Source organism: Bufo gargarizans, chromosome 2 (genome assembly GCF_014858855.1).
Source record: "Bufo gargarizans isolate SCDJY-AF-19 chromosome 2, ASM1485885v1, whole genome shotgun sequence".
NCBI classification, from domain to species: Eukaryota; Metazoa; Chordata; class Amphibia; order Anura; family Bufonidae; genus Bufo; species Bufo gargarizans.
This window is the reverse complement of record NC_058081.1, coordinates 88,604,830-88,622,598: the sequence shown is the minus strand read 5'-3', so window position 1 is coordinate 88,622,598 and position 17,769 is coordinate 88,604,830. Positions and strand designations below refer to the sequence as shown.

The window sequence follows — 17,769 nt, the reverse complement described above, 5'->3', positions numbered from 1 at the left end:
CCAAAGAGGATGGAGACTGATCGGAGGCAAACTGATGGATTCTGAGTGGATCCTTTTCCATTCAGAACGCATTAGGGCAAAACTGATCCGTTTTGGACCACGTGTGAGAGCCCTGAACGGATCTCACAGATGGAAAGCCAAAAATGCAGTGTGAAAGTAGCCTAATAATACACTCACTGACTAACATCCCCAGATAGAAATATCAGCTTGTTGGAAAAACTTGTCATGCAGTTATGTAAATGAGTACAGCTGTGGTCTGATTAAACACTGGGTTTTGCCACAATATGTAAAATTGCTTCCCTTAGTGCCCTATAAAAAGGCTCTTAGGCTCCATTCACATGTCCGCAAATGGGTCCGCTTCCGTTACGCAATTTTGCGGAACAGGTGCGGACCCATTCATTCTCTATGGGGACAGCATTGAAGCGGACAGCACACACCCATGAAACAAAACATAAAAAAAAATACATGGATATAAATGCTTTATTTATAGAAAAAAAAGGATTCAAACTGAAAATGCTATGGATTTGCTATGAGGCGTGCCATACTGGATTAAAAACAGAAACTGACGCCTCCAACGGTGACAACGCTGTTAATGTCGCAATCTTCATAAAACTCATCCACTAAGGAAGAGAAGAAGGAGAACAGGTTAAGATCAACAGCCACAGTGGTCTAATATTACAGTACATTTCATTATTTTTAGTATCATATTATTCACTGCTTGTATCCAGGAGTTACGACCACCTTATAATCCAGAAGTGGTGGTCGTGCTTGCACACTATACGGTGGTCGTGCTTGCACACTATAACCCTGCTGGATTTCAGGGTGGTCATAGCCATGGAAACGAACAGTGTATAATGTGATGGAATAATTAATGAAGCCATCAAAGGAGGCAATATGAATAATCACAATACATTAGTAAGTGCTTGTATTAACTTTCTCTACATGATGAATGCCATTTGCCGAAGTAAGACAACTGCTTTAATAACTGTAAATTAAGCATGGCTACTAGAAAATGAGCCCCTTTAAGGGTTCTCGAAATGCATCCACCTGGAAACTGCAGTAAGTTCCTGCCATACATTTAGAAGCTAGTCAGTGTTAAAGAGGACCTTTCACCTGGAAAAACATTGTGAACTAAGTATCCTGACATATACAGCGGCGCCCAGGGATCTCACTGCACTTACTATTATCCCTGGGCGTCGCTCTGTTCGGCCGCTGTGCGCCTCCGGTATCTTCGCTCACTTGGTTATAGTAGGCGGAGACTTGGTTATAGTAGGCGAAATCTGCCCTTGTTCTGCTGGGTGTCTCCTCCTCGTAGGCTGTAGCGCTGGCCAATCGCAGTGCAGAGCTCACAGCCTGGGAGGTTTTTTTCTCCCAGGCTGTGAGCTCTGCGATGCGATTGGCCAGCACTACAGCCTAGGAGTAGGAGATGCCCAAGGAGAACAAGGGCAGATTTCGCCTACTATAACCTACTGAGCGAAGATAACGGAGGGCACAGCGGCCGAACGGAGCGGCGCCCAGGGATAATAGTAAGTGCAGTGAGATCCCTGGGCGCTGCTGTATATGTCATGATACTTAGTTCACAATGTTTTTCCAGGTGAAAGGTCCTCTTTAAAATTAGGGATTAAGGCCTCTGATCTCACCTTGGTTTGCATCAGCAGTGTAGGATGGGATTCCATGACACAGGGCATCAATATGGACACCATAAATGCCAATGTTAGCAATGGGAACTTTATTAATGTTAAACTTGAAGAGCTGTGTTGTGGTCTTGACCTAAACATGGAAAAAAATTATAAATAATATTTAATTAAAATATAATGTTGGAACAAATTAAAGGGATTGCCCAACCCCCAAGCTGAAATTAATGAAAGTCTGAAATGTGTTTAAAATCAACAAAAGAAACCCAATCACCTCTTCAATGGCCACCGTTTCAGCGTTGAAGTTCCCATCCCCAGTATCCTGTGGACTGGAAGTGTGACGTCCTGCCTGTGGCCATGTACAGCGCTAGAGCCATTCACTGGCCTCAGCAGTGGCTTGTCCCCAAGCGGCACATGACTGCAGAGGCTCAGTGGTACATTCCTCTATTGCCAATGTCACGTACACTTCTCTGTACATTCTCATCACAAAGTAATACAACTTGGAAAAAAGTATTTAAAGAAGATCAGTCACCTCTCCTTACATGTCTGTTTTAGTGATTACTTGCAGGACCTATGCAACAAATATTCTGGGGCATCGCTCTGTTCCTCTATTTTCCTACTAGACATTTATGAATGAGTTACCAATCCTTTATAAGCCTCATAATGTCCGACTGTCAGGGACACATCCCTAATCGCTAACACCCACGTTCACTTTTACTGCAGACTGCTGGCAATTCTTGTCTAAACTTCTAGGAAAAATAGCACAATATAGAATTATATAAAAACATAGAATTATATATATAAAAAAAAAAACTACAGCATTATTATCATTACATGTGGAATACAATTAATTACTAAAACAGACATGTCAGGAGAAGTGACAAACTTTCTTAACCCCTTCCTGACATCCACTGTAATATTACAGTGAATGTCGGGTCTTTAAAGATGGCACCCACTCTGAAGCGAAGCAAGCACCATTGCAACCAGGTGCCTAATGTTTCCCACAGCAGACACCTGGGGCTAATGTCTGCAACTGGCGGTAATGCCGATCGCTTACATTTAGCCCTTCAGATGCTGTGGTCATCTAAGAGGCTGAAAGCTCAGAAACATGCACTTGCCGGGCAAGAATACCTCTCCAAGGTGTGGAGAATGGGATAGGTGTTTCACTGTAGTAATGAGCCAGAGCATGTACTTGGCTTCTAGGCTTATTACATGTAAATTGCAATTCAGGCCAGCAGGTGGCAGCATGAATTGAAATATATCAATCTTTGTATAGGGTAATGGACTAAATTCCATTACTGTATATAAATAGCAATCTAATGATTGCATGTTGGGGTGACGGAGTCCTCTTGGGGACCTAAAAAAAAAAGTTAAAAAACTATAAAAATTCTAATCACCCTCCATTCCCCCAAATCAATGTTTAATAATAAATGAATAAACATCATATGCATCGTTGCATCTGAAAACACCCGTGATATTAAAATATAAAAAAAAACCTTTTTCAATATGGTGAATGGTGTAAAAAAATCTAAATGGCTTATTCACCATTTTTTCATCCCTTAACGTCCCAAAGAAAAAATGTAATAAAAAGTGATCAAAAAAATCATACACACCCGGAAAAATAAAAAAAGTTATGGCTCGAGGAAGGCAGGGGGTGAAAAACATATATATATATATATATATAGACGAAAACGGACAGCAACTCCAGGTAGTACAAAATAGTATAATTTATTGGGCCACAGTGGCACAGAGGCGACGTTTCGGCTCAAAATCCAGAGCCTTTCTCAAGGATGCTTGAGAAAGGCTCTGGATTTTGAGCCGAAACGTTGCCTCTGTGCCACTGTGGCCCAATAAATTATACTATTTTGTACTACCTGGAGTTGCTGTCCGTTTTCGTCTAAATACAAGGGTAAGCAGTGTATTCCCTGGACCTAGCACCCTATCTCTTTTTGGTACAGATTGGTGCTGCCATACATTTTTTCTTTTTATATATATATATATATATATATATATTGTAGCAATGTGAACATTTTAAGTGTTTTCCCCAGGTTCCAGTCCGGGACTTAGGGCATGCTCATGTCCAGGGATCCTATTTAATCCTGCTACTGGATCTTGGGTGGGTCTCACTCTGGAGAGTGTGCAGACAGAGGCCTGGTGAGGCTCTGTCAGTGTGGGCTCAGATAAGCCAGGCTGAGGGGCCACTAGGCTATGCAATAGCCTGGACTTTGGGGGACTTGAACACAGAAGGCTGGAGTGGCTCTGTGTGATCTGAGGGCGGACAGGCTGAGAGACCATTATCTCCCAAGAGACCCTGGTGTGGGAGCAGCCTGGAGGCTGCTGGAGGTTGGGCTGGGAAAGCCGCATCTCATCACGCGTGTGAACTGTGTTACGCTTTAGGTGAGTCAGGGAAACCTATGTGTTTAGATAGGGCCCAGACGGGCAAGGTATTTTATTTTGGCTTTGTGTGTTTTTCTTTATGCCGTGTGCCACAATAAAGCACAGTTTGGCCCCTAAACCCTGGTGTCTGTGAAGAAATGTGTGATTGCAACCCCTGGAAAAGAGCTAATCCCCTACAATATATATATATATATATATATATAATTTTTTTTACATATAAACATTTATGAAGGCAGTGCACAACAGTTGTTGAATTTAGCACAGGCTAAGTTTACGCATTCTGACTTATTTTCACCTGCCACAGCTACGGCAGATCAGGAGTGGAGAGCAGCTGAGACAATCCGCTATCATAAATAAGGTTAATATAAACGCAGGACCAAAACTGGCCCCCATGCCAGAACTACAGTTAGTATATGCAATGCATATTGCGGCAAATTCAAGGGGCCAACAATTGAAAAAATAAATAAGAGTACCAGCTCCTACAACTAGGGATGAGCGAACGCAAACTGTATAGTTCGTACCGAATTTTGGGGTGTTCATGACACGGACCCGAACATTTATGTAAAAGTCTGAGTTAGGGTTCGGTGTTCGGTGCTTTCTTGGTGCTTTTTGAAAGGCTGCAAAACAGCCAATCAACAAGCGTCATACTACTTGCCCCAAGAGGCCATCACAGCCATGCCTACTATTGGCATGGCTGTGATTGGCCAGTGCAGCATGTGACCCAGCCTCTATATAAGCTGGAGTGACGTAGCGCTGCACGTCACTCTGCTCTGATCAGTGTAGGGAGAGGTTGCAGCTGCTGCTGTTAGGGCGAGTTAGGCAGAGATTACTCTTCAAAAACACTTAATGAAGTGATCGATCTACAGCTGTGAATCATTCAACTTCTGCTAGTTAATTGCTCATTGTTTTTAGGCTGCCCAGAGCGTTTTTCTGTTACTTTTTTCTGGGGTGATCGGCGGCCATTTTGTGTCTTGTGGTCCATTTAACCATCAATAGTGTTTTGTTTTTTTGCTATATCCTACATCAGGTGCTTGGCTGTGCTTGCTATTTTATTGAGGGGGGAAATACAATTGCCAAAATAGCAGTACCCTAAATCTGGTGTTTCAGCTGTGGCTAGTCAATTGTAATACTGTCTGCTGTCTGGCAAAGTATATATTTTGTTCTAGGTTGAAATACAATTCCAAAATTAGCAATTCCCTAAATCAGTGGTTTCTTCTGTATCAGGCCAAGTTTAAATCTATCCATAAAAGGGTATATTAGATTGAAAGTGCGGATAGGGTCACCCTCAATAACTTCACACGCTACCGTGCATTTCCAAGTCTAATTCTGTCCGTAAAAGGGATACCTGTCATCCAGTGCCTAAATACTAGGCCTACAATTTATATTCAGCAAAATCTGTGGTTACTGCTGTGCCTGTATTAGTGTAATACAGTACCTAAAAAGATAGCCAGATATCTGACAATGGCCTGTTCCAGTGGTGGGTGACATGAAGCCTGAATCTCTGCTATGGGACCTCTCTCCTCTGTCTGGGTGCCGGGGCCTTAAAATATCTGACAGTGGCCTGTTCCAGTGGTGGGTGACATGAAGCCTGATTCTCTGCTATGACATGAAGCCTGATTCTCTGCTATGGGACCTCTCTCCTCTGTCTGGGTGTCGGGGCCTAAAAATGTCTGACAATGGCCTGTTCCAGTGGTGGGTGTCATGAAGCCTGATTCTCTGCTATGGGACCTCTCTCCTCTGTCTGGGTGCCGGGGCCTAAAAATATCTGACAATGGCCTGTTCCAGTGGTGGGTGACATGAAGCCTGATTCTCTGCTATGGGACCTCTCTCCTCTGTCTGGGTGCCGGGGCCTACAAATATCTGACAATGGCCTGTTCCAGTGGTGGGTGTCATGAAGCCTGATTCTCTGCTATGGGACCTCTCTCCTCTGTCTGGGTGCCGGGGCCTAAAAATATCTGACAATGGCCTGTTCCAGTGGTGGGCGACATGAAGCCTGATTCTCTGCTATGGGACCTCTCTCCTCTGTCTGGGTGCCGGGGCCTACAAATATCTGACAATGGCCTGTTCCAGTGGTGGGTGACATGAAGCCTGATTCTCTGCTATGACATGAAGCCTGATTCTCTGCTATGACATAAAGCCTGATTCTCTGCTATGGGACCTCACTCCTCTGTCTGGGTGCCGGGGCCTAAATATCTGACAATGGCCTGTTTCAGTGGTGGGTGACATAAAGCCTGATTCTCTGCTATGGGACCTCTCTCCTCTGTCTGGGTGCCGGGGCCTAAATATCTGATAGTGGCCTGTTCCAGTGGTGGGTGACATGAAGCCTGATTCTCTGCTATGGGACCTCTCTCCTCTGTCTGGGTGCCGGGGCCTACAAATATCTGACAATGGTCTGTTCCAGTGGTGGGTGACATGAAGCCTGATTCTCTGCTATGACATGAAGCCTGATTCTCTGCTATGACATAAAGCCTGATTCTCTGCTATGGGACCTCACTCCTCTGTCTGGGTGCCGGGGCCTAAATATCTGACAATGGCCTGTTTCAGTGGTGGGTGACATAAAGCCTGATTCTCTGCTATGGGACCTCTCTCCTCTGTCTGGGTGCCGGGGCCTAAATATCTGATAGTGGCCTGTTCCAGTGGTGGGTGACATGAAGCCTGATTCTCTGCTATGGGACCTCTCTCCTCTGTCTGGGTGCCGGGGCCTACAAATATCTGACAATGGCCTGTTCCAGTGGTGGGTGACATGAAGCCTGATTCTCTGCTATGACATGAAGCCTGATTCTCTGCTATGACATAAAGCCTGATTCTCTGCTATGGGACCTTACTCCTCTGTCTGGGTGCCGGGGCCTAAATATCTGACAATGGCCTGTTTCAGTGGTGGGTGACATAAAGCCTGATTCTCTGCTATGGGACCTCTCTCCTCTGTCTGGGTGCCGGGGCATAAATATCTTATAGTGGCCTGTTCCAGTGGTGGGTGACATGAAGCCTGATTCTCTGCTATGGGACCTCTCTCCAATTGATATTGGTTAATTATTATATTTTTTTTTTATTCATTTCCCTATCCACATTTGTTTGCAGGGGATTTACCTACATTTTGCTGCCTTTTGCAGCCCTCTAGCCCTTTCCTGGGCTGTTTTACAGCCTTTTTAGTGCCGAAAAGTTCAGGTCCACATTGACTTCAATCGGGTTCGGGGCGAAGTTCGGGTCGAGTTCGGATCCCGACCCCGAACATTTTCGGGAAGTTCGGCCGAACTTCTTGAACCCGAACATCCAGGTGTTCGCTCAACTCTACCTACAACAAAACACAAGACCTACAAAAATTGGAGTTCACAAAGTACCAATACAAAAATACACATACAGTACAGACCAAAAGTTTGGACACACCTTCTCATTCAAAGAGTTTTCTTTATTTTCATGATTATGAAAATTGTAGATTCACACTGAAGGCATCAAAACTATGAATTAACACATGTGGCATTATATACATAACAAAAAAGTGTGAAACTACTGAAAATATGTAATATTCTAGGTTCTTCAAAGTAGCCACATTTTGCTTTGATTACTGCTTTGCACACTCTTGGCATTCTCTTGATGAGCTTCAAGAGGTAGTCACCTTAAATGGTCTTTCAACAGTCTTGAAGGAGTTCCCAGAGATGCTTAGGACTTGTTGGCCCTTTTGCCTTCACTCTGCGGGCCAGCTCACCCCAAACCATATCGATTGGGTTCAGGTCTGGTGACTGTGGAGGCCAGGTCATCTGTCGCAGCACCCCATCACTCTCCTTCATGGTCAAATAGCCCTTACACAGCCTGGAGGTGTGTTTGGGGTCATTGTCCTGTTGAAAAATAAATGATGGTCCAACTAAACGCAAACCAGATGGAATAGCATGCCGCTGCAAGATGCTGTGGTAGCCATGCTGGTTCAGTATGCCTTCAATTTTGAATAAATCCCCAACAGTGTCACCAGCAAAGCACCCCCACACCATCACACCTCCTCCTCCATGCTTCATGGTGGGAACCAAGCATGTAGAGTCCATCCGTTCACCTTTTCTGCGTTGCACAAAAACACGGTGGTTGGAACCAAAGATCTCAAATTTGGACTCATCAGACCAAAGCACAGATTTCCACTGGTCTAATATCCATTCCTTGTGTTCTTTAGCCCAAACAAGTCTCTTCTGCTTGTTGCCTGTCCTAAGCAGTGGTTTCCTAGCAGATATTCTACCATGAAGGTCTGATTCACACAGTCTCTTCTTAACAGTTGTTTTAGAGATGTGTCTGCTGCTAGAACTCTGTGTGGCATTGACCTGGTCTCTAATCTGAGCTGCTGTTAACCTGCGATTTCTGAGGCTGGTGACTTGGATAAACTTATCCTCCGCAGCAGAGATGACTCTTGGTCTTCCTTTCCTGGGGCGGTCCACATGTGAGCCAGTTTCTTTGTAGTGCTTGATGGTTTTTGTGACTGCACTTGGGGACACTTTCAAAGTTTTCCCAATTTTTCGGACTGACTGACCTTCATTTCTTAAAGTAATGATGGCCACTTGTTTTTCTTTACTTAGCTGCTTTTTTCTTGCCATAATACAAGTTCTAACAGTCTATTCAGTAGGACTATCAACTGTGTATCCACCTGACTTCTCCACAACGCAACTGATGGTCCCAACCCCATTTATAAGGCAAGAAATCCCACTTATTAAACCTGACAGGGCACACCTGTGAAGTGAAAACCATTTCAGGTGACTACCTCTTGAAGCTCATCAAGAGAATGCCAAGAGTGTGCAAAGCAGTAATCAAAGCAAAAGGTGGATACTTTGAAGAACCTAGAATATTACATATTTTCAGTTGTTTCACACTTTTTTGTTATGTATATAATTCCACATGTGTTAATTCATAGTTTTGATGCCTTGAGTGTGAATCTAAAATTTTCATAGTCATGAAAATAAAGAAAACTCTTTGAATGAGAAGGTGTGTCCAAACTTTTGGTCTGTACTGTATATAAAAGAGGTTGTAGCTAAAAAGAAGGTAGCAGCAAAGAAAAACACCATCCTAGTGGGACACTGGCTACATGTTTGTATTATAATAAAAAAAACTGCAATTTGTTATCATATATCCGTACATCTGAGTCTCATATGTTACAGCAATATATGCATAAAGGACAGAAATCTCCAAAATGTTCCCAGCAGTCATTAAAAAAAAAACAGTATCAAGACTAGATATGCTGCCCATAAAACAGGAACAGAAACATGTAGACTGCTGAAGGCAAAATGGTAGTACCCAGGAACCAGAGGAAAAAGAGACTCACCAAAGAAGCTCAGTGTGCCCAAACCAGGATGCCGCTACCCTGACGCGAGTTTCGGCGTTCATTTGGCGTTTTACACTGATGATCTAACCTCTGGATAGGTCATCGGTAACTGATTGGCAGGTGTCCAACAGCAGCTTGAGACAAAGCACTGGCGCTTGCAGTAGCACCACGGCCTTCTCCAGGATTGCCTAGGCCATGTGGCACCACATTCATCGGTCACATGGCCCAGACACAGCTCACTTCATTTCAATGAGGCTGAGCTGCGACATACAATATACAATATATGGCATTATTTTTGGTTTGCTGAGGTAAGGCTACGGCCATGGTGCTTCTTAAACGGCTGATCGGCGGGGGTCCCTGGTGTCGGACCCCGACTGATCAGATACTATTCAGAGGATATACAGAGGATAGCTTATCAGTATAAAACTCCTGGAAAACCCCTTTAAAGATGAGCCAAATTTAACAAACAACGTGCAACGTTTGATAAATTAGGAGCAAAATATGACAACGCGGGAAAACTGACTTCAAATTTTCCCCTCATGATACATTCTCCAATATTTCTATTCTCAATAATATAACAGTAAATGATTGAGCTCCTTACGGGATTCTGTTTAAGGACTTCCAGGCTGGGGAAAACAGTCTTATCGATCTTTGTCACCATGCACATCTTCTTTCCATACAGTCGTGTTGCAAATGCTCCCTTTAATAGAAAAAGATTCAAACAGATTACAAATCCAGTAAGTGCATCACTACTGTAACTGTCCATGTCTTATAGTCTAAGGGTATATATGTAGCAGATTTTTCCTTCAAATTAGGGGGTTGGAAATCCTCAGCGTATTGCAGCATCAGCAAAGTAGATGAGAATTATTTTTAACGTATCTCATCTACACCCCGGGGAAAAATTTGATATTGGTGCAGATTTGCAAATCAATTCTTTCTATGAATTTTTTAAAATCTGAAACACCAAAATCTGCAACAAAAAAGTAGATGTGACAAATGAAATGGAATGAAATATACATTTACAAGTACAGGAATGAGTAGGGTTTACATATGCACAATATTTTACATACTCGTCTAAGTCAGCAGTTTGATGGAGTAAGATGTGTCAAATGTATTAAAAAGTTGCATCTTCATAAATTTTGTGCGTCTTCTGGCTGTTCGTGTCCAAGAAAAACGAGTCTATGGTAGCCTTTGCAGTCTATTGTAGCTTTACTTTGCCGTTTCTGGCATAAAATATACTATAACTGCCAGCAGGAGGTAAAACATGCTCCCAGTAAGCACTGGCCATCGCTGCTAAAGCACAAATAAAATATGCAAAAAAATTACTTGCACGCTACCTTTTTACCCTCCCCCATTACCACCACTGGTGCTTTCATTATCTGCTTTCAGTATAACAGATTATTTTTGTTTCTATTCAAAGCCTAAACACTTTGCATTTCTTACATCCAGTGTTTTGTTTTGTGGGGGCACAGAGAGGGCATTACTAACGTGAAAGAGGCACAGATACGGCATTACTACTGTGAATGAGGCATAGAGAGGGTATTACTACTCTGAAGGGGGCATAGAGATGGCATATCTACTGTGAAGAGGGAATACAGAGGGCATTACTGCTGTGAATGGAGCATAGATAGGGCATTACTACTGTGAAGGAGGCAAAGAGAGGGAATAAGTACTCTGAAGGGGGCACAATGAAGGGATAACTACTGTGAAGGGGCATACAGGAGGTTTATAACTGTTGTGAGGATGAACAATGAAGGCATAACTAATGTTAAATGGCACAGAGAGGGCATAACTACTGTGAGGGGGCACAATGAAAACATTACTACTGTGAGGGGGCACAATGAATGCATAACTACTGTTAGGGGACACCAGGAAGAGATAACTACTGTGAGGGGGGCACAATGTGTGAAAACTACTGTGAAGGGACACATTCTAGACATAACTACACTGAGGGGCACAATGAGGGCATATCTACTGTGAAGGGGGCTCAATGTGGGAATAACCACTGTGAAGGGGCATAGTGTGGGTATAACTGCTGTGAGGGGGGCATAATGTGGACATAAATACAGTGAAGTTGTGCATTGAGAGCATATCTACTGTAAAGGGGCACAGTGTGGGCATAACTACTGTGAAAAGGCGCAATGAGGGCATTACTACTGTGAGAGGGGCACAATGGGGGCATAACTACTGAGAGCAGGCACAATGTTTTAAAGTAGGTGGGGTTTTGGAAGCCAAAACCATGAAGGGATCATAAAAGAAGAGAAAATATAAATGACAGATAAAACTTCTGCTTTTTTAATTCAACTCTTGGTTTTTGCTTCCAAAACTGCATCCAAAAACCTGAACCTGTGGTCCTACCCTAAAGGTTCCTACTGAATGTTTTTTTTTAAATATATAATAGAAAAACTGCGAAGTGTATTAAGAAATTATATAATCGTATGAAGAATTATATTCATGTGCTGAGACTATAATATGTATATTTTAAAAAGTGATAGTCTTCTGAATGATGAATGTATCCTTCCCTATAGAATTCTTAAGGAAAGGTAGCTTTTGCTAAGATTTCTATATTTGCTTACATTTTAATGGTAGAAATGGGATGCTAGATTGGGAAATGGTTGTAGAACTAAAGAATTCCCATATTCAGTAAATATTAATGCTTAAAATGTATCTTATATGTAAGACTTCTCATGCTCCAATCCTCTCACTGAAAACTTCTCTCTAGTGATGGACGAACATCTGCTGGGACAGTTTGCGGCAGGTCCCATTCATTTTAATGGCAGGCGAACCTGAAAAACCTCCAGGTCATATTTGCAGCCACAAAATACTTACTAGATGTGCACACATAGTCCCACAACACGGACACTGACATACCAGAAGTATTAAGCGAAATTTAGGCAAAGTATTAATCGCTAAAGCACATGCGCTAGGAAGGCGTGGCCTACAGCAACTGGTTTGCACCGACTAGAAATTAGATGGATGCGATGGTGGGAACCAAGTTCAGCGACGAAGAGGAAGAACTCCTGGTGACTGTAAGTAATCTTACATTAAAGTAGTGTATTTGATTACATTTCACTTGCATGTCTGAACAATCGCTTTATATGTATAAAGAGTGTTATAAAATAAATCGCCAGTGCAACCTTCTGCGATTCTAGTTTTTCTTAAGCGCACAAAACTTCACGTTTTATAAGGTCTCACTAGATATTAGTGATTGTTGCACTAAGTATTCCTGTGACATCGCACCCACTATGTTAGTAGCATATTTGTATGGAAAGCAGAGAAATATATTTCACATGCACATAGCATATCCATTGTCATGCCGCACACTATATACCACACACACACTATATACCACACACACACTATATACCACACACACACTATATACCACATACACACACTATATACCGCACACACACACAATAGACCACACACACACTATATACCGCAGACACACTATATACCACACACTATATACCACACACACACACTATATACCACACACACACTATATACCGCACACACACACTATATACCGCACACAGACAGACACATACTATATACCGCACACACACTATATACCACACACACACTATATACCGCACACACACTATATACCACACACACACACTATATACCAAACACACTATATACCGCACACACACACACACTGTATACCGCACACACACACTATATACCGCACACACACACTATATACCACACACACTATATACCGCACACACACTATATACCGCACACACACACTATATACTGCACACAGACAGACACACCCTATGTACCGCACACACACTATATACCAAATACACTATATACCGCACACACACACACTATATACCACACACACACACACACCTTATATACCGCACACACACACTATATACCGCACACACACTATATACCAAATACACTATATACCGCACACACACACCCTATATACCGCACACACACACTATATACCGCACACACACTATATACCGCACACACACACAGAGTCTATAGATTATAGTTTGTATCCTGTTGCTCAGGACTCCCAGGGCGGCGAACCAGCTGTACACCCCATACCGTACCGTCACTTCACTAGACAGGTACATCTCTGCTTAGCTGGACAGTATCTGATGGCTCCGACCCCACCCACATACAGTTGTAATACAATCCCATCTTCTAACCGTAACAGTAAGGCCGCATGCACATGGGCGTGTTTTTTCACAACTACAGACCGTAAAAACCCAGGCTGCTGTCCTGCAGAGTGGACGAGGGCACAGCGTCATTGGTTGGTAACTCGCTATGACGCTGTGCACTTCTTGCTGCCACCGCTGTACAGTAATAGACTTGTATAGATCATAGAAGTGTATCACAGTACAGCGGTGGTGGCTGGAAGCGCACGGCATCATAGCAACCAATGACGCCGTGTGCTCGTCCACTCTGCAGGACGGCAGGATGGGTTTGTACGGTCCGTAGTTGTGAAAAAACACGCCCGTGTGCAGGCGGCCTAAATCTAATATTTCCACTTCAAAGACTTAAATACTTTTTGCAGTTTACTTGAGTAAATTATTTTCAATACTATTATTGTTAAAAATTGGAATTATATGCTTGCATTTTTATCTTGCAGCGGATGTTGGGGCTGGGATACGACCGCACCCGGTCCCACGCCGAGAAGCAGCGGATTGTGCGGGAGCTGGCATTTGACATCTGGTGCAAAACGGGTCTCAAACACCGCCGTCTGGCCATCATCAAAAATGGTCAGACATAAAGAGAAGACATCCCCGGTTTATAAAAATAATCCGGGATGAAAAATGCCCAGGTAGATGTGTAAATAACTTTTGTATGTTTTGCCAACACTCTGTAATGTATACAGTGCTAAGAAAAAATATTCACCCCCCCTTGACTTAGTTCAGTTTGTACAGATACTCCAGTCTCTGCTGTGGAACTCTTCAGCTCCTCCAGGGTTACCTTAGGTCTCTGTGCTGCCTCTCTGATTAATGCCCTCCTTGCCCGATCCATGAGTTTTGGTGGGCGGCTGTCTCTTGGCAGGTTTGCTGTTGTGCCATGTTCTTTCCATTTGGTTATGATAGATTTGATGGTGCTCCTGGGGATCATCAAAGATTTGGGTATTTTTTCTAACCTAACTTCTCAACAACATTGTCCCTTACTTGTTTGGAGAGTTCCTTGGTCTTCATGGCAGTGTTTGGTTAGTGATGTCTCTTGCTTAGGTGTTGCAGCCTTTGGGGCCTTTCAAAATAGGTGTGTATATGTAATGACAGATCATGTGACACTTAGATTGCACACAGGTGGACATCATTTTACTAACTATGTGACTTCCGAAAGTAATAGGCAGCACCAGAGCTTTTTATGGGCTTCTGAACAAAGGGGTGGAATACATACGCACATGGCAGTTTTCAGTTTTCTATTTCTATATAATATTTTTTTTTTTATATTTTTCTAATTTCACTTCACCGACTTAGACTATTGTGTTCTGATCCATCACATGAAATTCAGATTAATAAAACTTTTTAACAGAAGGCTGTAATGTACCAAAATAAACAAAAAGTCAAGGGGGGTGAATACATTTGAAAGGTACTGTATATACAGTAATGCAAAAAAGTATTTCATCCCTTTACAACTGATTAATTAGTACCTGGTGGGACACGCCCCAGGTTAACCAAATTACATCCAAAATCTCAACCTAGCTGTGGTTGTATTGTGTGTATATATATATATATATATATATATATATATATTTAAACACACAGCGCGATAGAGATTTCGGATGTAACCAGCTGATTTCCTACAAGTGACGGACTGAACCATCACCGGGTCTGCCGTAGAAGCCTGAGGGCTAGCCTCCTTCCTACGGGCTATGGACATAGGACTATGGAGACCCCCACTCTGACCTATTTGGGTTAGAGGGAACTATAAACCATGATATTTTGGTTGAGTTTATAGGCCACATTTTTCCTATTTCCATTAAAGTTGCATGGTGTGAATCCATAAACGCAATAAGGGTTAACTCTGCTCTGAAACTCCCAATGAATGTGTTAGTTTATTTGTCCCTTTGTTCTATTGTGTTAGTGATGGGATTAAGAAGTAGCCAACTCTGGTGTAGAGAAGTAGATCATCCTATGATACACTCAGGACATAATCCCATCCCATGGGTCTCCTCTCTCCCTATTGTTTCATCAAGACACTGTGGAGGGGATGTCTTTTAGCATGCTGTTCATTTTTTATTGAGTTATGCGGCATAAAGCTGGCAGCCACTGCAATTATATATAGATCCCTCCATATTGGAATTTCTTTATATCTAATGTTGTTAAGATTTCGGAGTTATTTCTCTAAAATCTGAACATTCTGTGATTACAGAAGATCCTATTCCCTCCATTCAGAGAAAGCGATCAGCGGAGGCCGTGGAGGTGGTGGAGGTTGAGGAGGAAGAGGAGGAGGATGCCGGACCCTCCCAGCCTATTGAGCCACCCCAACAAGATGTGGGAGAAGTGAAGGAGGTGGAGGTGGAAAGTGCTGGACCCTCCAGCACCACCCCATCTCAGGACTCGGAGGAAGAGGAGGCGATCACCAGCCCCCGCCAGGAGGGTAAATATGTGCACATAGCAATATGAGTATGTATCCATAACATGTACATAAACATTAAAAGGACCAACAATGAGGGGACAACATATACTATAGTAATACAAAAAAAAGAACACTGGACAATAACTCTTTAATCTACATTAAAACCATTAACTTAACAAATAAATAATATTAAACTCTATTGAACTATCACTAACAAACTAAATAAAATTATACTGTACTGAAATATCACTAACTAATAAACTATATAATCATCATAAATATCACTATCTAACATATTGAGATTTAAAGGGAACCTGTCACCCAAAAATCGCCTATTAAGCTGTTTACAGTACCTTATAGTGCTGTATAGTCGTTTCCTGATGCACTTTTTGTTAGTTTTGCAGCATGTATGCTCAGTCAGAAATCGATGTTATATTCAGCTGCTGCCCCGTGCTTCAAGTCAGGCTTGAAGTCACGGGGGCAGCGGCCTCGGCGTCTTACATGGCCCTCTCCCCGCCCCCTGCCTCTGTGACTGACAGCCGAAATCCGATTCCGGGACCGCGCTCAACGGCCGCATGCGCAGTAAAGGGCGGCAGGAGCGCGGTCCCGGCTGCCGCGCGTACTACGCGCCGTCTTACTTTCGCCGCACTGCGCATGCGCCCGACATCCTGTATCAAACGCGCCCGCGCCCAGATGCCTGGGCGCGGGCGCGTTTGATACAGGATGTCGGGCGCATGCGCAGTGCGGCGAAAGTAAGACGGCGAGTAGTACGCGCGGCAGCCGGGACCAGCGCTCCTGCCGCCCTTTACTGCGCATGCGGCCGTTGAGCGCGGTCCCGGAATCGGATTTCGGCTGTCAGTCACAGAGGCAGGGGGCGGGGAGAGGGCCATGTAAGACGCCGAGGCCGCTGCCCCCGTGACTTCAAGCCTGACTTGAAGCACGGGGCAGCAGCTGAATATAACATCGATTTCTGACTGAGCATACATGCTGCAAAACTAACAAAAAGTGCATCAGGAAACGACTATACAGCACTATAAGGTACTGTAAACAGCTTAATAGGCGATTTTTGGGTGACAGGTTCCCTTTAAATCGTCAATGTGTATAAAAACTTTAAATAAAAAATAAAGGTAAAAAATAGACAAACAGACATATTTTGTAATGCTGTGTACATATCGACCATCTCTATAAAAATGTCCTATGATCTCTGGTGAACACTGTAAAAAAAAATATTGAAACAATTAAAAAAAATATATAAATTTGTCACCTAACATCACTAAAAGTGCAACACCAAGCTATCAGAAAAGGTAAATGCCTCCCAAAATAGTACCAATCTGTCATTTCATTCGGCCAAAAATGAGACCCTACCATTAGACAATAGCCGAATAAAAATAATAATATGGCTCTCAAACTATGGAGACAATAAAACACAAATTGTTTTTGGTTCAACAATGCTTTTATTGTGTAAAACAGAAATAACAAAAAAATAAGGAAACATATTAGATCTTGCCGCATCTGTAACAACCAGCTGTATAAAAATATCATACGAAGTAACCCCTCAGATGGACACCTTTCAAAACAAAAAAATAAAAACTTTCCAAAAAGGCATTTTTTGGACAACTTTTATCACAAAAAGGCGTAATAGCAAGCGATCAAAAAGACATATACACCACAAAATAAAGGTTTAAAGGTTTAATAATAATTGCAAATAATATTCATATATATTTTTTTCCAACAGTAATGAAGACATTGAAGGCCAAAGTGGCAAAAATGCAGAAGGAGCACCGCCAGGATATGCGGGCCATTCAGGAGCAGATGCAGGCCATGGAGGAGAGGCACCGCCAGGCCATGAAGGGGGTGCAGAAG

General features: G+C 42.9%; 1 protein-coding gene across 1 annotated transcript in view; it reads right to left on the bottom strand.

Moving 5' to 3' along the window:
• Window positions 1-485: 485 nt before the first annotated feature.
• The window catches only part of LOC122926182 (gastrokine-1-like), a 37,105-nt gene continuing 19,821 nt past the window's right edge, over window positions 486-17,769 (bottom strand). The window contains exons 4-6 of the mRNA XM_044277562.1: window positions 9,926-10,024; window positions 1,641-1,770; window positions 486-620 (exon numbers count right to left, since the gene is read on the bottom strand). Of these exons, the coding sequence (XP_044133497.1) occupies window positions 550-620; window positions 1,641-1,770; window positions 9,926-10,024 (300 nt within the window). The 3' untranslated portion in view covers window positions 486-549. The remainder of the gene's footprint in view (window positions 621-1,640; window positions 1,771-9,925; window positions 10,025-17,769) is intronic.